The 16,975-nt window shown below is 38.6% G+C and overlaps 1 protein-coding gene across 3 annotated transcripts in view; it reads left to right on the forward strand.

Moving 5' to 3' along the window:
* Positions 1 to 16,975, forward strand: part of LOC109911174 (transcription factor TFIIIB component B'' homolog) — an 83,125-nt gene that overhangs the window by 20,249 nt on the left and 45,901 nt on the right. For all 3 annotated transcript variants that reach the window (XM_048595052.1, XM_048595053.1, XM_020510438.2), the window contains exons 4-12: positions 2,185 to 2,294; positions 2,416 to 2,466; positions 2,886 to 3,005; positions 4,611 to 4,741; positions 6,362 to 6,456; positions 6,750 to 6,804; positions 7,576 to 7,722; positions 10,978 to 11,283; positions 13,630 to 13,816. In XM_048595052.1, coding sequence (XP_048451009.1) covers positions 2,185 to 2,294; positions 2,416 to 2,466; positions 2,886 to 3,005; positions 4,611 to 4,741; positions 6,362 to 6,456; positions 6,750 to 6,804; positions 7,576 to 7,722; positions 10,978 to 11,283; positions 13,630 to 13,816 — 1,202 coding nt within the window. The remainder of the gene's footprint in view (positions 1 to 2,184; positions 2,295 to 2,415; positions 2,467 to 2,885; positions 3,006 to 4,610; positions 4,742 to 6,361; positions 6,457 to 6,749; positions 6,805 to 7,575; positions 7,723 to 10,977; positions 11,284 to 13,629; positions 13,817 to 16,975) is intronic.

The following is a 16,975-nucleotide window of genomic DNA, read 5'->3' on the forward strand; positions in this document are numbered from 1 at the left end:
TTTAAATGATTCAGAGGATACAAAATAAAGGTTGGGAAACACAGATAACATGAAGGAAAAGACATAAAAGAGAAAAAGTAAAACACAAATTAAAATATTTAGTATTAATTAACTTAGGAAGGAATGAAATATCAACTTGTAAAGTTAATTCTTCAGTGCCAAGTACGTTGTCTAGCAATAATTAGCAGACTTTTTTTATTCACTCCTGGGACGTGTTGATGCTTGTAGGTCTGGTGAGAATCAGTTGGACTGCTTTGTCCTGGATGGTGTCAAGCTTCTTGCATGTTGCATTTACCTAGGCAACTGGGGAGTACTCCATCACACACCTGACTTGTGCCTTGTAGATAGTGGATAGTCTTTGGGAAGTCAGAAGGTGAATTATTTGCCACAGTATTCTTAGCCTCTGACCTGCTCTTGTGTTTATATGATGAGTCCAGTTGAGTCTCTGGTCAAAGGTAACCCCAAAGATGTTGATAGTGGAGGATTCACTGATGGTAACACCATTGAATGTCAAGGGGCAGTGATTAGATTATCTCTTATTGGAGATGGTCATAGCCTGACATTTGTGTGACGTGAATGTTACTTGCTACTTGTCAGCCCAAATATGGATATTGTCCAGATCTGGTTACATTTGAACATTGACTACTTAAGTGTCTGAAGAGTCATGAATGGGGCTGATCATTGTGCATTCGTCGGCGAACATCCCCAGTTCTGACCTTATAATGGAGAGAAGGTCATTGATGAAACAGTTGGGCTTAGGATGCTACCTTGAAGAACTTCTGCAGAGATGTCCTGGAACTGAGATGATTAGTCTCCAACAACCACAATCATCTTCCTATGTGCCAGGTTATGACTCCAATCAGTGGACAGTTTGCCCCCGATACCTATTGATTCCATTTTTGCTAGGGCTTCTTGATGCTCAGCCGAATGTGGCCTTGATGTGAAGGGCTGTCATTGTCATCTTACCTCTGGAATTCAGCTCTTTTGTCCATGTTTGAACCAAGGTTGTAATGAGGTCAGGAGCTGAGTGACCCTGGCGGAAGTCAAATTGGGCGTCACTGACCAGGTGCTGCTTGATAGCACTGTTGATGACCCATTTCATCACTTTACTGATGATCAAGTGTAGAATGATGGGGTGGTAATTGGCTGGGTTGGATTTGTTCTGCCTTTTTGTGTAGAGGACATACCTGGGTAATCTTCCACCTTGTTACATACATGCCAGTGTTGTAACTGTGCTGGAAGTACTTGCCATGTTCTGGAGCACAAGTTTTCGGTACTATTGCCGGAATTTTGCCAGGGCCCAAAGCATTCACAGTATCCATTGTCTCCAACCATTTCTTGATATCATGTGGAGTGATTTGAATTGGCTGAAGATTGGTACCTGTTTTGCTGGGGACCTCTGGAACAGGCTAAGATGGATCATCCACAGGCACCTGTGGCTGAAGGTTGTGAATGCTTCAGCTTTATCTTTTACACTTATGTGTTGGACTTTTGCATTGTTGAGGATGGGGATATTTGTGAAGCCTCCTCTCCAGTGAATTGTTTCTTTGTCCACCACTATTCATGACTAGATGTGGCAGGACTGGAGAGCGTAGAGCTGACCCATTGGTTAAGGGATTGCTTAGCTCTGTCTATCACTTCTGCTTATTCTGTTTGGCATGCAATTATTGCATTAAAAAGTCTAATTCTTGGGTGCAGTAGCCCTAATTTTTTTTGATATCTTCAGTTAGAAACAGTTAGAGAAATACTGCATTGTCATGCTGTGCATTGATATCTGAGTATTGTTGCAACACCTCCTGTGGAGGAGAAGGGTATCTCTAGCCTAAATTCTAGCTTTCCCCATTTAAATATATATGCCAACACCCAGAGGTTGCTGTCTAAATTATTCAGCTGTAATGCTGAAGTCTGCCAGCCTCTTTATTGCTTTCCATGCAAAATGTGGGCCTGAATCAATTAAGTAAATGAAGCAGCACACCACAGGGATGCTGATGTAATACAATGATGGATCCACTGTAAGAGGTGTCCCCGTGCACTATAATGAAATGTGCTATCACGACAGGGCACATTTAATGTTTCTGTTTATTCTTTACTCTGTACGTCATGATTGATGTATTGTGCGCTGATATTGTCTCTAACTATTTTCTGCTCATGATGTATTGTTACGCAACTTTTCTTTCGTTGCAGAAAGCTCGCAGAGAAACAATCCCAATTTGGGAAACTGGTAGTCCCCCAGAACGTACTAAAATGACAATGAGAGATTTTATTTACTACTTGCCTGATACAAATCCAATGCTGTAAGTGCCTTGGTGATATTCTGAATAATATTAATTATCTAATGTTCCGTAGCCTTTTCAGACTATATTCATTTTCAGTAGAAATAATATCAACTTTTGTATTATTTCAAAACCTTTACAGATCTTCATTTGGAGAAGAGAAGAGACCTTCTTTTCCGGTTCTAACCAAAGAGTGAGTATATTTGCAAACATTTCCAAAAAAAATTCTGCATCTTTAATATTTTAGAAAGTAATTGATATATTTGTAATTTTCACATGGTTTTCATTTGCGGGGTTTTACCAAAGGATTTTGAAATGAATAATAAAACACTTTTTGATAATGTAAGTTTAGTTTACTGTTGGATCTGTGATCAAATTAAAAATAAAATATTATGATTGATGATGAGGGCATTTCTCATTCATCACCACATTCATAATAGCATAAATGATTCCAAATGCATCAAGATGAAAAAACAGCCTGTTGTAAAAGAAAATTTTCTTCAAATATTTAAGGGAAAAACTTGAATAAAGTTTTCATCGTCATTTTTGATTATAGTGCCGAAGAGGTTATGCTCTGAAATTCACAATGTGCCTTCCTATTCTATATTGTAGGCCAGAAGTGGGAACCGTTAACCCATCAGCTGAGGATGAAGGTGAAGAATCGGATGATGCAGTTTTGGGTCCGCGTGTCAAAGTGGCTGAAGATGGCTCTATTATTATTGATGAAGAAAGGTGTGCCCACAATATTAAAATGTTTCTGCTTTAAGCATTTTACCTTTTATTAGTTGATCATTAATATTTTTAGCACCTAAAATAATTGATGAACACTGTTGTTTATTGCAAAGGAGTTCAGCACTTTAATCTGGGACTATATCCTTGTGTCCAAAATGTGATGTTGCTTTAAGATACAAATTGGTTTATGCTGCAGCTCTGAAGATTTAAGGGACTTTAAATTGGCTTCACCACCTTGGTGGTGGGAAGGCTGTTTGAAAGTGTTGTCTGGGAGAAAAATTACCCATCACTTGGATAAATGTGGACTGTTTAGGGAAAGCCAGAACACGTTTGTTGAAGTAAACCATGCTGAATCTCTTCTGAAGAAGAATCATATTTGGCTCAAAACATTTAACTCATTTTCCTTATGCACAGATGCTGCCAGATGTGCTGCACGTTTCCAGCACTTTGTTTTTATTTCACATTTCCAGCATCCACAGCATTTTATTTTTATTTTTATTTTTGTGTTTAATTAATTTGATTTTTAATTAAGTTACAGAGACCATTGTTGAGTGTGATGTAGTTGGTGTGTATATGGACTTCCAAAAGGCACGAAATAAAGCAGTCTATAACAGACTTGTCAGCAAATTGAAGCCTATGGCATAAGGGGGGAAGTCACTGTTTCAGTGAAATGTGGGAGCAGAAATGGGCTGTTTAGCCCCTTCCAGTTGATTCAACCAGTCAATCAGACATGAGTTATCTATGTCTCTACTCCATTTTCCCACCATTGATCGTTAATCTCTTGCTACCCTACTTGCACAAAACTCTCCTGACCATGAACATTTCACTTGACTCAACATCTATAGCTTTTTTGGGAAGAGAGAATCGGATTTCCACTACTCATTGATGACACACTTAAATGTCTTGGGTCTGATTTTAAGATTATACACTATTGTTCAATTTCACCTATCTGTGGTTATCCTATTGACCCCTTGATTAGTTAGATCACCCCTCAATAATTGGAACACAAGGAAATACAAACCAAGTTTATGTTCCCTGTCCTTTTTATTTGAACCCTTCAGCAAGAGATTGCTGAATTTGTGGAACTCATTGCGACAGAAAGCTGTGGAGGTCAGGTAACTTAGTGTATTTAAAATAGAGATAAGTTTTTGATTAGTAAGAGATCAAGGGTCATGGGGAAAAGGCAGGAGAATGGGGTTGAGCAACATAGTCAGCTGTGATTGAATGATGGAGTAGATGTGATGGGCCAAATGGCCTAATTCTGCTTTTTTTTAATGGTATTGTGGTCTCGAAGCCTTGGTATCAAATTGATACTTTATTTTTGTTATACCTCTTCCATTTCCTGAGACTCTGTGCTCAGAACTGAGTGCAGTACTCCAAAAGGAGTTTAGTCAGCAGTCTGTACCGTGTACCATCAGTTGCTCAGTTTTGAATTCAAACTGATAAGTTTAACCCTTAAAGCCAGCACAACGATAAATGAAAGAATATGCAATGATAGTTCAGGACAGAATAAAGTAGTGAAGGAATATCATAACAGCATTATTTTAAGTTGCAAAAGTTTTATGTTGACTTTAAATTTACTTGTTTTTTCTAAACAAAAAATAGTTTAACGGTTGAGGTTTTGAGGAAGAAAGGACCTATTGTTGAAGAAAACGATCCCATTTTTGAACGTGGTTCTCAAACAACTTATTCCAGTTTTAGGAAGAGCACTCATACAAAGCCATGGTCTAATAAAGGTATGTATGAGACCGGTTTAATGGCTTATTTTAAAAAAAAACTTTTTGCTTTAGATGTTTAAGCTGTAAGAAGCAAAACCATTGAAGTTCATTCTTCAGATTGTACACCTGCATCGTTTTACCTTTCCTGATTTTTTTTAAAAATGCCAAAATTAATTTCTAGGGTGCTCTGTTCCAACTTGATGATCATCTGGCCAAGTCAGATTCTAGAGTGAAACCTGACTTGACAGACAATAAGTTTAATTTTGCACTGGTTACTGTGGTGGCTAGTCACTGAACATATTCATATGAGACTGCCCATGTTTTTTAATGCAAGGAAACAAGTTTTTTTTTTTTATAAACAACTTGAAACTTCTAATAAACTCTGGCAGCTTGGAGACCTCACAAACTGAAGCCCCTGATAGGTGAAAAGCTGTTCTTCTGAACTAAAGGCAAACTAAACTAGTGGTCCCGATCTGTTTTCTGTGTCTGTCATAAACTCAGCAAAATAAATGTTTTGTTAATTAGCACTAGAGGTATTCTGTGAGGCACTTAACTGAATCCCATTCTTTCTTGGAAATTATGTATTTAAGTCACAATTCCAAATAACTTTCTGGCCTTTTATTTTTTTTTTCAATAAGTTACCTTTACCGGATTGAAACCAAAAGCCATCTGCCTCAACTTTAAAAATCTAAATTTCTGAAACAATAATAATATACACCTTTATCACAATACTAAAAATTTCTATTGATCTGTAAAAAGGGAATAAGTTAATAAAGTGAACATTAGTCCTATAGATAGTGATTTTGGGAATTAATAATGGGAAACAACAATATGACAGATGATTTAAACTGGTATTTTGCATTGGTCTTCATTGTTGAGGATACAAGTAACATCCTCAATGTTGTAAATTGGGATATGGAAAGTGAAGTGAGAATTTCAATGTGTAATTTTAAGTATTGTATAAGTAAATTATAATCACTGGGGCAGTGGTACTGGGAAAATTATTGGGAGTTGCAAGCTGAGAAACCCCTAGGTCCTGGAGGGCTACATCGTATGGCCTTAAAATAAGTGGCTAGTGAGATTGTTGATACATTGATTGAACTGTGGAAAATTTAAACCAATTTGAGAATTCTTCCATTAGAATGGAAAGTAGTAAATGTAACCCTTTTATTCAATAGGGAGCGGGACAGAAAGCAAGAAGCTATAGAACTGTTAGCTCAACATCTATTATAGGGAAATGTTAAAAGCTATTTCTAAAGATGAGATAAAGAAAAAGCATGGTAACAGTTCAAGAAGGCAGCTCACCGCCGCTGCCTAGAGGAACATTAGAGATGGACAACAGATGTTGGTCTTGCCAGCAACACCCCCAAGCCAAGAAATGGGGGGAAAAAAATGGTTTAAAAATGGCTGACAATCTTGTTTTAAGACTTTGGCACAGCATCCCACATAGCCTGCATATTTAAAAGGATGCCAGTAACTGGTTCTAAGTTCTGCATGCCTGCATTATTTTGTTTTGTACTGCATAATTTTTGTTGTTTATTTAATGAAGTAATTAATCATTTTGCCTAACAATCTGTTAATTTTATTTGTACTGTGTTTGCTTTTTTTAGTAAATTTGTAAATTTTGATTCTTTCCAGAAACAGACATGTTCTTTCTAGCAATCAGTATGGTTGGGACAGATTTCTCTATGATTGGTCAGTTATTTCCTAACAGGACAAGAATAGAAATAAAGGTAATTTCAATTGACTTCAGAACTATTTTCTGAATTCATCTAGTCATTTATATACTCAAAGGTTGGTTGACTCTTTGCATGTGCATTGTTTGGTATTTCAGCAGCTGCAACAGGGCATTGACCTGTATATAAAAACAAATCCATGTTGCTCAGTTGCAAATTGGAAGATGATGTAAGCATGCTTATCAGTATCAACATGGTTTATGAGAAGTAGCAGACAGTAATAAAAAAAACTTGAACAATCACTTTTACGTAAGTGAAAAATATTTTTTATCAAGTTTTTTTTTCCACAGAACAAATTTAAACGTGAAGAAAAGTTGAATTCATGGAGGATTGACAAAGCATTCAGTGAGTATGGTAGTATTTAAATGGACATAAGGTTTTTTTGTTTCAGGGTGATTTAGATATTACTGCACATCCATAAAAGGTATACAGATAGGCAAGTAATGTGAACACTAACAACATACCTGGAGAGCAGCGAAATGTTATAGAAACAACGAGGTCTTCTGGGGCAGTGGTAACCTCCCTGTGTTTGAGCCAGAATCTCTGGGTTCTAGTTCCACCTCAGGATTTGATAGGCACAGAAAATGTGCTGTAATGCTACTAAATAGGTTGATTATCAATCTGTAAATCCTTCTGACGTGCCCAAAATAAATGGGAGAGTTTCCTGGTTGGTCAGAATCATATAGTTGCTACAGTACAGCAACCTTCTTTGAAATACTTCACATGCAGGTTCTTGGCAGGAGTGAATGTTTTCCTTGGTTGGAGAGACAGTTACCCTACCTCAAAAGCAAACATCATACTACTTTGAGTGTTAAAGATTTGGAGAAAATGATCAGTAAACAATCGTCCTATTAAACAATGCTAATTTTAGAGGAGGCTTACTGTTGGGCTGGTTTTCCGAACTTGTTTGCTTTGTGTGGTATCAATGGATTCCCATGTGATCCACTTACTTTATTGGCCTAGTGTTCCTTTTAATTACAGTAAACACTTTCTACTTTGGTTCTATTTTGCTTGGTAGTTGGATGTTTTAGCATGTTACTTTGTAACCCATTATTATCTGTTTCTTATTGATGGTATTTTACTCAGGTACCTTTTAATCTCTTCTTTGTCGCATAGAGGAGAAGAAACCACTCGACCTGGATTTTTTTGGAGAGTTACTAAACCGAGTTTTAGAAGCAGAGTCAAAGAGAAAGAAAGAAAAGGATGAAAAAACCAAAAGCCAAGGTCCAAGAAAGCCATCTAGGAGCAAACGGAACAGGAAAGGTAGCATAGTTTAAATATACTTAACTACCAATTTGCAAAGGCTGTTGTGCAATGAACTAGTAAAGATGGTAAATATTACTATGTAATGTGGATTTTGTATTTTAAAATCAACATATGATTAAATATCATATTCATTGATCTATATCTTTTTTAATTTTTTGGCACCTTTTGCCTTGAACCAAAGTTGAAAATTAAGAGCTAAACAACAAAAGTTTAAATGTCTTCTCCTTGTTTTTTTCAGATAAGAAAGGCTCTTAATATAATGTGAGAAATCACCCGACCCCAGGTTATAATCCAACAGATTTATTTGAAAACACAAGCTTTTGGAGCCTCAGTCCTTCAGGTGTTCGTGACAGAGGTAGTGTAAGACACAGAATTTATAAGTAAAAGATCAAAGGTTCACACCACTGATGAGGATGTATTAACCAAACCTAAGATGCTGTTAAACCTTTAATCAGTTGGAAGGTTTTAATTGACTAATATGTATGGTGTAAATCCCTGAATTCCTTTCAAGTCACAGTCCTGAGAGAACTAAATGTTTTACCAGTGTGAAGAAGAGGTGACATTTTAAGTCAGACAATACATGTCGTCCAGTACTTTCCAGGAGCAGAGAAACTATGCTACGTTCTTTGCAGCTGTCAACACATTATCGATGACAATGAGCACCTCACCAAGATCTTCCCCACGCCTCCATTTCTCGCCTTCAAACAACCGTCAAACCTTAAACAGACCGTTGTTGGCAGCAAACTACCCAGCCTTCAGGACAACATCGACCACAACGCTATACAACCCTGTCGTGGCAACCTCTGCAAGACATGTCAGATCTTCGACACGGACACTACCATCACACGTGGGAACACCACCCACCATGTGCACGGCAAATACTAATGTGACTTGGCCAATGTTGTCTATCTCATACACTGCAAGCAAGGATGCCCTGAGGCATGGTACACTGGCGAAACCAAGTAGACACTACGACAATGAATGAATGGATGCTGTGCAACAGTTGCCAGACAAGGGTGTTCCCTCCCAGTGGGGGAACACTTCAGCGGTTAAGGACATTTGGCCTCGGATCTTTGGGTAAATGTCCTCCAAGGTGGACTTCAGGATACACTGAGTCACTGAGCAGAGACTGATAGCCAAGTTCGGGCCTCAATCGGGATCTTGGGTTCATGTCGCACTACAGGTGACCCCACCATACTATACACTCTCTCACACACATTCACACACGGGCATACATACACACACACTCACACAAACACACTTACTCTCTCTGTCTCTCTTTCTCTCTCTCCCTTGCGCACGCACACACACCCTCCCTCCCCCTCCCTCTCTCATGCACACACACTCTTTCCCCCCCCTCACGCATGTGCGCGTACACATGCATGCGCTCTCTCTCTCTCACGTATCTGCAGATGCATTTTATTTTGTTCAAAAGGCACATAATTTATAGATAGTCAGTCAATGTGGTGTTTTATAAATTCCTACTTTAGAAATAAAACCAGACTCCAAACTAAAACAAACAGATTCTAAACAAGGCCTCAACATAACATGCATTGTCTAACCTAAAATGTCACCTCTTCTTTACACTGGTAAAACATTTAGTTCTGTCAGGACCGTGACTTGAAAGGAATTCGGGGATTTATGTATGCATATTAATCAATTAAAACCTTCTAACTGATTAAAGATTTAACGGCATCTTAGGTTTGTGTAATACATCCTGATCAGCGGTGTGACCCTTTGATCTTTTACTTATAAATTCTGTGTCTGATACTACCTCTGTCACTAACATCTGAAGATGGACCAAAAGCTTGTGTTTTCAAATAAACCCTGTTGGACTATAACCTAGTGTCGTGTGATTTCTGACCTTGTCCACCCCAGTCCAACACCAGCACCTCCACATCAATATACTGTGAGGTAGACATTTTGATTGCTTTCCTTCTCTGAGTGACAACATTATCTAGGTTATTGTTAATGATTAAATAGGGCTGTATTGTCCAGCAAAATGCCTTTGAAGTTGGGATTACAGGCACTGAGAAACTGTTCTCGTGTGGTACTCTAACAGTATATTAGAACACCATCCATTCGCTTTTAAAAAATTAACCATTTTAGATGATGTGTGATCTTGTCACAATAGGGGCTTTTAAAAGCGGTTACGCTACAATTAAACTCAAATATGTTATTAAAGAAAAGTTATGTGAAAGAAGTCATGAAGTTTGATAACTTTTAAGAGCATATTTATGCTTTCTTTATCTGTCATTTTTCCCCTTCTTCACTGTATATGTCCACCTCCCACCTGTCCTGAAGGTTTTAATACCACTTTTCAATATAGTTTCCATCCAGTACTTGGTCCAAGCCACTGTAGTCCTGAGCAAGTAAGTGAAAGCCAGCATTTAGTTATGTAAAGATCTGAGCAAAACCTACAGCTTTATTAGCAGATGTAACTGCATGTAGTATGCATTACCAGCAGGGATTGGTAGGTAGTTATTAGGAACAGTAACCTAATCTATTTTCTCCCTAGTTCTCCATGAATTCTAGGTAGCTTCTGATGTCTCCGCTCTTTCGTTGTCTGATGTCAGCACAAATCAACATGCAAACTCAGAAGCTACCATATATATAAATCTGTTGCTTCTTATCCAGCTAAGTGTTGGAGGAAGGCCTTACAAGCATCATTAAATAGAATGTTCATGGTGTCTGTTCAGAGTTGTGTAGCTGTGCAACATCCACACCTAATGCTGCATTCTGCACTAACATGAAGATATGAGCGTTGGTATTTGCATTAGCATTTGAGAGGGGCAGCTCCACAGATGTAAACTTATGCAATCTTTAAACTGAACCTTTGGTGCCAGAGATGAATGGAGAAATCTCTGTATTCACTGACAAGGATAATACACAAGCACACATTCATGTTGCTGAGCTTTGGAACTTTTCTCACAGTCATTCTTTTTCACTTACTGGGAAGCACTGACTGATATCCACTACTCTTAGTGAGAATTAGTAAATATAGTAAAATATAGTTTAAGTAAACAGGGTGGAAGAATTTCCATGAGACACTTAGGGGAACTTTGACAATCTCTGACTATTGAGCCCAATTTATTTGTGAAGTATGATTATTTTTGAATTGACTTTTTAAAGGTTTGTATTTTTTGGTATTGCGTAATTGCTTGTAAAATTAGAAATGTTGTACACATGGAAGAATTCCACAACAGTGAATGCTTGTTATTATATGTCTTCTTACTTGCCTTATGCATTCAGGCAAAAATGTGACAGAACTAGAAAGTGATCCTGATGACCCTGATCCAGTTGAAGTTGCTGACACTGAATTAGCTGAAGCTGATTCCAATGCTGTAGCGGAGGGAACTGAAGCATCTTGCAGTGTGGAAGGTCAGGAAGACACACATAAAAAAGAAAGTACATCAAAGCCCTATCCAACTAAACGCAAGCGAAAACGGAAGAAAAAAACTACTCCAGAGCCAGCAGAACAAGAAACTGCTGAAGAGCCACCTCAGGAAGGAAGCAGTTCTCAGGAATTAAAGCAGGAAGTGCAGCAGTGCAAGATAGGTAAGAATTGTTTTAGCTCTGTATTGTAGTTATGACTGTGGGTTGTTCTGTTGAGCTTTATCATTCATCTTTTCACCACCCATTCACTTAGGCCAGTTATGTGTACTTTTTAAAGAAAAGCCAAGATGTTGCCAGTCCTCTGCCATAGGTACTGTTTAGCCAATTGCTGTAAAGGAAGAGAGATATCTGTGGTGACTACTCCCTCGAGTTTCTTATTCCCTTTATATGGGCAAGTGCCTGGTTAGAATTTATTTTTCAGAAATGCTACAACTGAAAATAAAAACTCACTACCTTCAGAATTGTAGGCTTGATCCCATTCTGAAAGCAATAGAGCATTTCTGTTTGTTCTGCCTTGGTTTTGTTGTTCCTTTGGTAATAATTGACTTAAAATGCCAAGTTAATTTACAGAAAAAAACTCAAGCTGTTGAAGTATGCTACAGCCTAGAGAGCAGATGATTACTTTAAATTTAACAGTTATCAGGGAGACATGAATGCATGATTGCACTTGATTAACACTGTTCACCTGTTTGTTTTGGTAACCATGTTTGAAGTGCAGTTAGTGACCAATTATTCAGTGAATTTAAATTACGTCATGGGTTTCTATTAGGCTCTGGCCTTATTGCAGTCTGCTAGATATTTGTACGCTCCAGGAAACAAGGACATAGCCTGAGGAACTCCTGCAGACTTGTGTTGGAGCTGAGATGACCAATCTGACCTTCAACAACTACAACTATCCAAGAGCTTGCTATGGTATTTAAAAGAGGAAAATATCTGGAGCAACTATTGAGTTTGTCGCTCAGAATACTAGAAGTCCACAAGTTCCAGCTCTGTGCAAAATTAGTTCATAGGATTTGAGCAACTGTTGACATTCTGCATTTGATTACCATGTTTCTGGGTTAGGAATGTAAACTTTGTCAAGAGTTCCTGCTACTGTTTACTAACAGGTATTGCTTTCCACAAGTGTGTATGCAAAAATACAGGGTTTTGACTGGATTATACTCTACAGTTGTGCCTGCAAAAGCATTCAAGTCGTTTTGGTTAAACAGATCATTTTGAACTCTTGCAACCAAAGCTGGAGAAGTCCACTGTTTCTAGTCATGCTACTGCATGGTTGCAACATAAATGGATATAGTACTTTCATTTTTACTAAGAATTATATAAGGTTTTAAGCAACAAGATCAATTATCTAGGTTTCTTAGTAAACACAATTACAGGCTTATTATCAAAACAAAACTTATTCAGTAAAGGAGCAATAATTGGTTACCATAGACAGTCAGAAAGATAGAAAAATAAATGCTTATCTATTGTAAATTTCCCCGAAACAGACGGGTGAACAAATGCACCTTCTCTCTTTGGAGAAAAAGGATAGATTTCTCTTCAGAATTTGGCTTTATGGAGAAAACTAACACTTTGGGCCAATGGGTTATTCTTGAACGCAAAAGGACAAAATGTAGGTTACTCTGGCATTTTTGGTCAAGTGACTAATCACAAAAGGTTGTCTCTGAAGTCTTATTCCACTTGCTGTGGAAATCAGGTGGTGATCCTTCAGTTCCTGTTTCAAAAGAACAAAAGACTTCCCTGAAATGAGCAAGATCAGCTGAACAACTGGTTCTTAGCAGGGTTTCCTCCAACACAGTTTGGATTGCGCCAGGGCCACTCAACTCCTGACATCATCATAGCATTGGTTTTAACGTTGACAAAGGAGCTGAATTACAGAGATAAGGTGAGTGACTGCCCTTGACATCGTGCAGCATCAAGGAGTCCAAGTAGAACTGGAGTCAATGGGAAATGAGTGAGAAATCTCTCTGCTGGTTGAAGTCATTCTTGGCACAAAGAAAGATGGTTGTAGCTGTTAAAGGTCAGACATCTCAGCTTCAGCACACGTCTGAAGGAGTTCTTCAGGGTAATGTCCTTCACCCAGCCATTTTCAGCTGTTTCATTAATGACCTTCCCTCCATCATAAGATCAGAAGTGTGGATGTTCGCCAATGATTTTAAAGAAACTCCTTTCAGCACAATCCTTCAAAGCTCAGGTCATCCAAGTAATTTTAAAAATATAGCGTCTTTAGAACAGAGCTAGGCATTGGAGGCTACCTGGTTCCTGGGACATCCTGACTTATTAAGGAAATAACACTTCGATAATACTAAGTAACAGAATTTTAAAAAAAGGTTGCACCCAATTAAACAGTATATGTTTGAACTCCAGCTACTTCAACAAACAGGTTTTAGGGTTGTACCTATTGGTTGAAAGGAAACCAACCCATGTGAAATCTTGTAAATGTAAAATACTTTTTATCCAGCTGCAATTGCCACTGATGCAGATATTTTTGATCAACAATTTGAACAGGAATTCAGAAATCTTCAGCTTTGACTTCTGCTGAAGAAGACAATAGTGGAGACCAGATTGCAGAAGGTGAAGATGAATGCCATTTAGTGAGTAGTGAAATATCGCTTGAGCAAGGGACCTCTGAAAACAAACTGCCTTCCAAAACAAAGAGAAAAGCAAATCACAATGATGAAAGCCAATCTTTGAGGTAACCTGTGTTTATATAATGCTTTTAATGTAATGGAGAATGATTTTAAAAAAGACGAGGGAGAATTTTTTTTATACAGTGGGTCATGTGTGGAATGAACTTTCAGAAGTAGTAGTAGATGTGGGTACAGTTACAACGTTTAAAAGACATTTAGGTAAGACGGAATAAGAAATGTTTGGAGGGAATATGAGCGACGCGCAGATAGGTGGGACTAGTTTAGTTTGGGATTATGTTCAGTCTATACTGGTGGGACAGAAGAATCTGTTTCGGTGCCACCGTGCAGCCCTAAAAGTATTGCTTGAATAGAGACTTGAACCCAGGACCCTCGGATTAAAAGCCTGATGCACTACTGACTAAGCTACCTGGGCTCATGTGCAAACTATTAAACTCCGCTATTGACTTGGCTGGGTTTTTTTTGCTGGAAGGAACATAAAAGTAGCAAAATGCAAGACTTTCATGAAATTAAGGTAAAATGTAGCAAGGAATTGACCAGCGTTTACTGCCCATCCTCGAAAAATTAAAAGTAAATCACATAGCTGTGGATCCGGAGTCACATGTCGGCCAGATCAGGAGAGGATAGCAAAGACATTAGATGATTCTTAACCAATTGGCAATGTCAATTGGCGTAATAATCAAATAAAACAAAGACCTACAGATGCTGGAGATAAGAAATAAAAACAGAAATTGTGGTGAACAGCATGCCTGGCAGGGTCTGTGGGGAGAAAACAGAGTAAATGTTTCAAGTCCGGTTATACAGTTGTCATTAGGCTAACGTTTTATTCCCAATCTTTAAAATATTAAATTCGAATTTCCGCATGATGAAATTTGAACCAATGTCCTCAGAACTTTAGCCTAGGGCTCTGGATTACTCGTCCAATGACAATACCATTACGCAACCATGTCATAGAACTTTCCATGCAGAGTTCCACAGGTGTTGGCCAAACAGTATGAGATGGTAAGTACGCCAAACAATTATATTGTTAAATCATTGGAGTTCAGATTAGCAGGAGTTGAACAATAATCTGGCTAGGATACATCTGAGTTATTTGATCCTTTTTTAGTTGGCACAGTACAAATTAAGGCCTTGCACAATATAAGCTAAACAATTCGACAAATACTCGAGTCAAGCTGAAAATCCATGAGAAACCATTTGATAAGTTGATGTTCTTAGCCTTTATGTTGTAATGCCTCTGAGACAGATTTAGTTGTGTTGGATAACTAATGGAATGTAATAAACCTGAAATTTCTTGTTTAAAACAACCAAAATCTAAACAATATATTCTGCAGAAGCACAATGTTAATGAAAAATTCACGGATTAAAACTTTTCCAAAAGAAGTGTTTTTTTTTTAGGAATTGCAAAAAATCGTGCAATTTAGGAAGATGAGTGAAAATATCCATGTGACTGTTGCATTAACTGAAGAAATGGTGACACCTTTGAATAGCATGATTATTCAAAAGAGTTTGTTCATTAATATTATTCCAAGAATTTGGGTACTGTAGCAAATCATAATGGTGTGATAAAATGAGCTGTTCTCTGGTTGAGGATTAATTAAGTAGGTTGATTCAAATTTTATTTGCCCTGTGAGTGGTTCATTCTGACGTTTGGAGTGTAGAAATCCACATCATGGTGATTACAAAACAGAAACAAAGTTCAGGTCAAATGGAGATGTGTAGCAGGAAACTCTATTTCAATTGGATTATTTCTTTGAATTCCACTAAATAACTTAATTGAAAGATGGCTGTGGTTGTTGGAGGTCATTCCTCTCAGCCACAGGATATCACAGCAGGAGCGATGATTGATGAGGACAGGGCAGTGGATACTGTCTACATGGACTTTAGCACAGCCTTTGACAAGGTATCTCACGGCAGGCTAATATGGAAGCTGAAGTCTCATAATATCCACAGGGAGCCAGCAAGGTGGATACTGAGCTGGCTTGGTCATAGAAAACAGAGTAGCGGTGGAAGGTTGTTTTACTGGCTGGAGATCTGTGACTCATGTTCCACAGGGACTGGTGCTGGAACCTCTGTTGTTTGTAATATATATGAATGATCTGTTTGGATTTATTTATTGTCATGTGTATTTTGTTACAAAATACAGTGAAAAGTGTTGTATAGTGTTGCCACTTTCTGGTGCCGTCTTAAAACTCAGAAAAATAAACCAAAACATTGCAAATAAAGGCAGAAAAGTAAAGAAATAAAAAGTGTTCAAATTTACAGTCCTCCTTGTTAAATGCTGTGCCGTGGGCCATAGGCCCGCTGGCCAGGCATGAGTCCCCTTTGCCGCACCGCTGCCACTGAAGCAAACGTCGAACTCTTCAGCTCCATCTCGCCTGTAGTGATGCCCTTGCCATTGAGTCCTTGCTGGACCTTGCCAATGCAGACGCCTTGACATTGGGTACTGTACTGGCCCAAATGCGCCTCCGCTGTTGTCAGGAGTCTGCTTTGGGCCCACCTTGTTGATGCAGCCACTGCTGATGCTGCAGAATCTTGTCCTGGGCCCAAACTCTCCTCCACCTCCATGCGTCTGCGACGCACACAGATGGCACCAGGAACCTAAACTGGCCTCTGCCACAGCAGCCGCGACTTGGCACTAGGACTGCCTCATCGATGCAGAAGCCAGCAACCCAAACTCGTCTCCGCCATTGCCACGTTTCCGTGTTGAGCTGAACTTGTCACTGTCAATGCCATTACTGTGATCGAGCTCTTCAACAAGAGGTAAGTAAAATAAAAGAAAAGGAAAACCAGAAAAGAGAGGAAAAAAAAAAGCAAAGAAATAAAAAGAAAAGCAGACAGAGTAGATGAGTCCCGGGCTCAGAAGCCCTACTCCATTGCCATCTTACCAGAATGATTTGGAGGAGAGTGTAGGTGGTATGATTAGTAAATTTGTGGATGACATAAAGGTTGGCGGAGCTGCAGATAGTAAGGAAGATTGTCAGATGATACAGCAGGATATAGATAGGCTGGAGAATTGGGTGAAGAAATGGCAGATGGAATTTAATCCAGACAAATATGAGGTGATGCATTTTGGAAGGTCTAATGCAGGAGGGAGGTAGACAGTAAATGGCAGAATCCTTAAATGCATTAACATGCAGAGCAATCTAGGTGTACAAGTCCACAGTTCCCTGAAAGTGGCAATACAAGTTGGTAAGGTGGTCAAG

The sequence above is a fragment of the Rhincodon typus genome, chromosome 3 (genome assembly GCF_021869965.1).
Source record: "Rhincodon typus isolate 14 chromosome 3, sRhiTyp1.1, whole genome shotgun sequence".
Taxonomy (NCBI): domain Eukaryota; kingdom Metazoa; phylum Chordata; class Chondrichthyes; order Orectolobiformes; family Rhincodontidae; genus Rhincodon; species Rhincodon typus.